At 31.7% G+C, this 7,325-nt stretch overlaps 1 protein-coding gene across 1 annotated transcript; it reads right to left on the reverse strand.

The window, feature by feature from the left end:
* Positions 1-411: 411 nt before the first annotated feature.
* Positions 412-6,194, reverse strand: LOC111679334 (protein decapentaplegic). The gene is made up of 2 exons (XM_046956200.1): positions 4,931-6,194; positions 412-3,088 (listed from the first exon to the last, which is right to left on the reverse strand). The coding sequence occupies exons 1-2, from the start codon at positions 6,117-6,119 to the stop codon at positions 2,208-2,210; spliced, it is 2,070 nt and encodes a 689-aa protein (XP_046812156.1). The 5' UTR covers positions 6,120-6,194; the 3' UTR covers positions 412-2,207.
* Positions 6,195-7,325: the final 1,131 nt, after the last annotated feature.

Raw genomic sequence — 7,325 nt, forward strand, 5'->3', positions numbered from 1 at the left:
TATTTTTTGATTTTTTGTAATAAAATTCGTACTGACTGTTTTTTAACACATCATGGTGAAGGGTATATAAGATTCAGCACAGCCGAATATAAAACTCTTACTTGTTTTAGTATAATACTTACTGTTGGCGTTTTCCCTATTTCTAGCCCATAACAATTAAAAAATTTCCAATCATGATTTTTTTTTATATAAATTTTTTTCTTTTTATTTGAATTTTTTTTTTAATTTAGTTTTAATTTTTTGTAGTTTTTCTTGTTCTTTAAAATTATTATCATTTTTCGTTTTTAATTATAAAATAAAATAAAAAAAATTATTTTCTTTTCATTTTTTTTGTTGGTTTTATAAATAAATAATAATAAAAAAAATTATACATATACAAAGTATTACAAAGCAAAAAAATTTCAAAGTTTTGTAAAGTGAGTGAGTGTGTGAGAGAGAAAGAGAGAAACTTAAAATATTTACTTAAAATTAAAATACAGCAAGGGAAATTATATATATAGAAAAAGGTATAGAAAATTATACACAATTAGGGAAATTTTGGGGTCAAATTTACATTATTTTAAGAGATTTTTTTTAGCGAAAAGGAGAGGGAGAGAGAGAGTGTAAACAAATATGGCTACAGTTGATTTTAGCTTCAATTTGTTTTTTTTTTAATTAAAACTTATATAGTTAATTTTTTTGTTGTTTTTTTTTTAAATTAAGAGATACACAAAAATAAAATACATTTATAAAACATAAAAAAATTATTATAATTAAAAATTAAAAATATATTACTTAGTTTTTAAACACTAATATTTAGTTTTTTTTGTTGTTTAATAATAATAGAATCCTTAAATGTAAGGATGTATTCGCTACACAAACAAAATAATATTTATTTTATAAGAAATAATTAGGTAAATTATTATTTAGTTTAAAAGAAAATTATAATTTCGTTTTGTTGTTGTTGTTTTTTAATATATATAAATACATACAAAAAAGAAATGTTTAGAAATTTGCGAGTTATACTTCTAAAAGTTATAAAATTATAATTAATTTATTATAATTTATAATATTTTGTTTAACATTTACATAAATTTTATGTTTAGTTGCTATACACACAATTAAGAAGAGTATCTTTAGGGGGGAGAAAGAATGAAGATAAAAGTTTAAAAGTATAAGTGAGTATATTGCTGTGTATGTATTTATGACACAGAGAGAGGGAGTGAGAGAAAAAAACAAAATGACACTATGAGAAATTTGTTTAATAGAACAACGTACTAGCGTTTGGTTTAGTTTAAGATGGATTATATGAAAAAGAGGCTAAGTTGGGGGCGTGACCAGAAACTATACCTATTTTTGACAGCCTAGCTGTCAAAATGGTTAGTTTAGGTTTTTATATATATATTTTTTTATACAATTTCAATTTCTTTAAATATTTATATATTTATTTAGTGACTACTTAGTTAGTTTTTTTTTAATATTTTGTTTATAGCTAAAATTCCGCAACTCTATTTAGTTTAAGTTATAATTTTTTTGTTTTGTTTTCTTCCTTTTGTTTTAAAATCTAGTATTTACACTTACAAAGAAAAAAAAAATTCAATAATTCAGTCCACTTAGATTGCGTTTGTTTTCTGTTTAAAATTACATTATTTTATAAACAAATAAAAAATAATTATTATAAACAAAAAAAAAATAATAATAAAAAAATAGAAATAATAAAATAATTAAAACTTATTAAAGCGTTACAAGAAGAGAGCAAGTAAGAGACACAGAGAAAGAGAGAGAGAGAGGGGGGGAGAGGGCCTGAAATCATGGCTCTTGCCTTTAGCAGCTGCTCTTCAAAAATGCTCTATTTTTCACTCTCTTCGACATGTAATAAGCCATCTGCTTAACTTGGCCGCCTGGCTGGCTGGTTGACTGACGACTGACTTGGCATGTAGGATGTTTGATGAACACTCACGCTTAAATATCACGACATTTTATGGGTTGAGAAACTGTTTTACAAAATTTTCAACTAAAACTCTTGTCTTGCAAGTCTCCGGCTCTTAACCCAAGAGTTTGGAAGACATTTATTTGCCCAACTCTTAAGCATAAGATTTGTTTCATTATTGTTATTGGTTTTAGTTTATATTTATTTGTATTTGGCTTCAGTTTCATTTGATTTTTGTTGCTATAATTGTAGTAATTAAAACCGTTTGTGGCTGGTGTTGGCCAATTTTTAGTTGTTCTTACCGACAGCCACAGCCCACCACGGTCATGTCCTGATAGTTCTTAAGCACTACGGTACTATGATCGTTGAGATAGAGCATCGATATACCCTCCAGCTGTGTGGGTACACAGCAGGCCTTTGGCACCTTTCCTGGATTGATACTATTGACTAAAGTTTGCACCACCGCATGATTGGTGGAATTCAAATGCTCCGCTATGGGAAACGGACAACGACCGTGACAGTAGAAGGCATCATAGCCTGGCGGCGCCACAATCCAATCACTCCAACCCACATCGGCAAAATCCACATATAACGAATGACGTCTGCAGATTTCCTCATTGTTTTTGCGCCGATGTGTTCTCCGATGATGACCACCCGCCCGTTTTGAGCGTGTGCTGACATCCCGTATGGAACGCGACTTATGACGTCCATCATCGGTATAGGTGAACAGCAGGGGTTGTTTGCGCTGCCAATGTTCATGTTCTTCGTCCGCACTGCGGCGTAAACGCACATGATGATGGGGCGCTGGTTTGAGGGAGCGTGATGTTCTCACCTCAACAATGAGACCGAAGTTCTTATTCGGTGAAGCCAGCCACCGATCAACAGCAGGTTGTACGTCCAAACTCACCGTATCCGTGCTATTTAGACGTATCGTCTTATTGTCCAACAACAAATAGCTCGGCTCACGTTTGCCTCTCACGCCCAAGCGTATAATGTCATAGACGAGCACTTGATAGCGTGTACGATTCGCCAGGCGGGGATTTAAGGTGGCATGACTAATGGCGTCACGTGTTAATTGCAATTCGGCCGCTTTAAGCTTTTCCTCGGCGGGTATGCTCTTTATATCGAAATATAAACGAAACCGATGATGGTGCGGAAACCGATCGTCGATTTTACTATCTGTAATGAGAGAAAAGAGAAGATAAATTGATTAGTTACGGTTACTTAAAGATAATATAAATTATTTTCAGTTTTAGTTAAGATTTAAGATTTTGTTTAGCGCCACAAAGGCTAATCCGCTTTAAGGTGGCATCTTTCCAAAACGAGCTACTTAAAAATGTCAGGCTCAGCTTTATTTAAAGAACACACCTATTAATGATCGTTTGCTCGTTGGTAGGAAAACTAACAAAGGACATCTCTATTGTTAGGCCGTGTAAACCTTTCTCTTGTACAATTTATAGCTGGCGCCTAACTACAAAAGCCAATTTATTTAAAAAGAATAGAAGCAACACCCATAAATTTACACATATAGAAACTACATATACCCATACATATACATACATATGTATGTATGTATTTTCGTTTCCTTACTGCAAAAAAAAAAAATATTTTTCCAAACACTTGTTCGAAACTCTAAACTAAAAATCATAATTTGTGTTATTTTAACTTGAACCTTTTTTCGGTCTAAACAGCAGCAAATAAATAAAATTTAAATCTGTTTTCTAACAGCAATCCTAGCATCTAACAGGTACATATGTACTCATGTGTGTTTATTATTAAAATTCGCTTTAATATTTTATTTATTATTAATATTTATAAAATATTTTTCCTTCCTTTATATCTTTACACTTTATTTTTCCCGAGAATTCTTGAGAATTATGTAAAGTAGTCGTCAAGTGGAAAGAATTTTCAAGGTCATTGCAGGAATAACATTAGCATTTAGGTAGGAGAACTCATTTAAGACCTGTTATAATGAGTTCTCTCCTTCTTTTTCTCATGTGTTTGCCAATATATATGTATATGATCATATATGATTGTCTGTCCGTTTATCTGTATTTATTACAGCCTTGTCATTGCTATTGCTATTGTTGTTTTTGTTTAATTGTGAAAATCTTTTGGAAATCCCTGGCATTGTTCTTAATGAGTTTTTATATCTTCTTAACTTGGGTGCCGGTGTACGTGTGTGTTTTTATTAGTGTGTTATAAACGGCTTAAGTGTCTGACTGTCTGTCTGTCCGATTTAGTCTGTTTGTTACAAGTTATTGTTGTTGTTTGCTGGTAATAAAAATTTGCATACAATTCTAGTGTTTGGGGAATTTTATGTGAAATATTCGTTGTAGTGAATTGATTTTGTTTGGGAATTTTCTAACATTTTCTTTGATTCTTTTTGTGAGATGAAATTTGGAAATTTTCGCGATCAGTCAATTGTTGTAAATAAAGTCAAGTATGGAAAATTTGTTTGAAAAGTTTTGGATAAACATGAACTGAACTAGAACTGAACTAGAACTGAACTAGAACTGAACTAGAACTGAACTAGAACTGAACTAGAACTGAACTAGAACTGAACTAGAACTGAACTAGAACTGAACTAGAACTGAACTAGAACTGAACTAGAACTGAACTAGAACTGAACTAGAACTGAACTGAACTAGAACTAGAACTAAACTAGAACTAAACTAGAACCGAACTAAAACTGAACTAGAACTATAACTGAACTAAAACTAAACTATAAATAAGAAAATGTCATAAGCATATGGAAGAATATTATTTTTATCGACTTTGTCAGTTGTGAACTCTAAAACAGTGCCCGGAGGTAATATAGCCCACAATTTCCGGTCTATAATGTTAAAACACTAATCTCGAACCGATTTGATTGAATCATTAATTAGTGACATTTTTAAAAATCAGAGTATGAATTTTGCAATTTTTTAAATTGACATTATTAAAAAAAGTAATCAAAAAGTAATGCAAATTGGATTTTGTAAATACTTAATTAAAAAATAAACTATTTATCTCACTTACCTTGATGTGTAAAACTTCTCACTGTATTGGCGGATTTTGTTAGCAATCCTGGTTTTGGTATATTTACAGAATTCAATTCATGACCCATTATCTGGGCATACAATTGTTTCATTGCCTCCGGTATGACAATCTTGGAACGATCAATTTTTGGCGGCCTCTTCATATTGAATAGCGATAATAAACTATTCTCAATTTCGACTAGAGTTGAGGGATCGGGTTTTACCTTTTCGGCTATAATCTCTTGATTGCTAAAGGTGCGTGGACCCTCATCGGGTATTACAGCATCCACTTGGGGCTGTTGTGATTCCACACTAATGGCACCATCATCATTTTGGGAAATGGAAACATCTAAATCCATGGTGGAAGAGGAGGAGGGTGAAGAGGATGAATTAACTTCTTCGTTAAGATGTGTGGATGTGGTTTGAGATGTTGTTTTTGTTGTGCTGCTAGATGCTGCTGCTGATGTTAAATTATCACTAAATGTTGTTTGTTGCGTATGATGATGTTGTTGAGAGGCAGGTTGTGATTTATGTTGTTGTTGATGGTGTTTATGATGATGTTGCTGATGTTTAGAGGAAGAGGAACTTTCATTATTTAATTTTGTATCCTCTTCTCTATGAATTTGTTGTTTATGTTGTGTGGTTTTTTGGTTTTTTTGTTGTTCTATTTCACTTTCTTTTAAAGCCATTTTGTTATGATTTTTATTTGATTTCTTATTTTGTTTTAAATTTTTATGATTTTTTTCAATCACTTCGTTTTCTAAATCGTTTATTTGTTCGATTTCTTCAATATTTTTAATTTCAATTATAATGTTTTTATTTGTATCAATTTGATTATTATGATTATTATTATTATTATTATTATTTTGCACTTGTTCTTCACTTTCTGTTATTTGTATATTATCACTATCACTTTTATGAGGTTTATACACAATTGTTTTATCTATGTTTTCCTGTTCCGTATTGATGAAAACGTTGGAAAAATCCACAAGTTTTGTTAATGCAGTTGTTGACGACGGTTTTTGTGAAATCGCCGTCGTTTTTGTTGTAGTTGTGTGATTTAAATCCTTATTAATTGGTTGTATTGCTGTGATAAATCTCGATGATATATTATTATCCTCGGTGCTAGCAACTTGAACGATCGTTAGAAAAGTCGCCAGCACTGCGAGGAGTAGAAGCCATGCGCGCATGGTCGCTTGCAACTCTAAAACGATACAAAAACATGAACACACAGCGTTGTTAGTCAAAGGGTTAACACACAAGAACTAAAACTAAATTTGTAAAAGTAAATCCAACAAACTTAAGACTGAATGTAGAAATAAATGTCTGTTTGCGAGACGACTAAAGATACACAAGACATCTACTATACACACTCACCCACCGATAGTAACTCACTCAAGAGTAATAAAATCTCACTCATAACATGCCTCTCGCTTACTCTTTAGCCGACTAAACGAGAGAGCCAGATTAATTGTTTAGAGAGTAAGGTTGTCAACAGGTAATATATCTTTACTGATACAACAGTTCATGCAGCATATAACAAGAAAACAATCTAGAAATATTGGATGTTTTTCGACTCAATTCTAAAAACTACTCATTTGTTTGCTCTCTTTTACTCAATACTTTTCTCTCATATTCTCTTTTTATCTCTTACTGCTCTCAACACTTTTATACACTCTCTCTACCATATTTTCCCTAACGAACACACTGTCTCTCTCTCTCTCTCTCTCTCTCTGAAGACGTACGTTCATTCGTTAGAATTTTTGGAAAACCCCGTGACATTTTTCAATCATATTCCACCGCCATCCCTTCGTACAACAACAATTCAAACATTTTTATGATCTCCTGTAAAAAGGGCCATATATGTTACTCAAAAAACACACACACTCGGAAATGTACCTGCTCTAATGTAGTTTTTCGAGTATGTATTTTATGGCCACTGGTTGCACTTGCGCATTAAAACTCTCCGCTGCACTAAACAACTTTAATTTAAAAAGTATATATTTGTAAGCGGGTGCATGTGTGTGTGAGCAATAGGATTAATAATGTTACAGGTACTTTTCATTTCTATAAACGCACCTTCTTTAAACACATATCCAACGGTTGGTTGGTATCATATAAAACTATATGTACTTTATACTATTTATTAAATCTTTAATGTATGTTCCTTTTAGCACTCTTACTTGGATTCATCACATATCGCAGGGGTTTATTGTTTAGATTTAATATTTAAGTTCTAGTTTCTAGATTTCCAGGTACTTTTGTATTAAAAAATAAAACATACGTTCAAATTGATTATAAAAATCCGTGAGAGATTTTTATTAAACACTTTAGTACATTAAGCCTCCTTAATAAATAGTACAAAACAAAAGGTGTTGTTAAAGTTTTTTTATTGT

Source organism: Lucilia cuprina, chromosome 2, assembly GCF_022045245.1.
Source record: "Lucilia cuprina isolate Lc7/37 chromosome 2, ASM2204524v1, whole genome shotgun sequence".
Classification (NCBI taxonomy): Eukaryota; Metazoa; Arthropoda; class Insecta; order Diptera; family Calliphoridae; genus Lucilia; species Lucilia cuprina.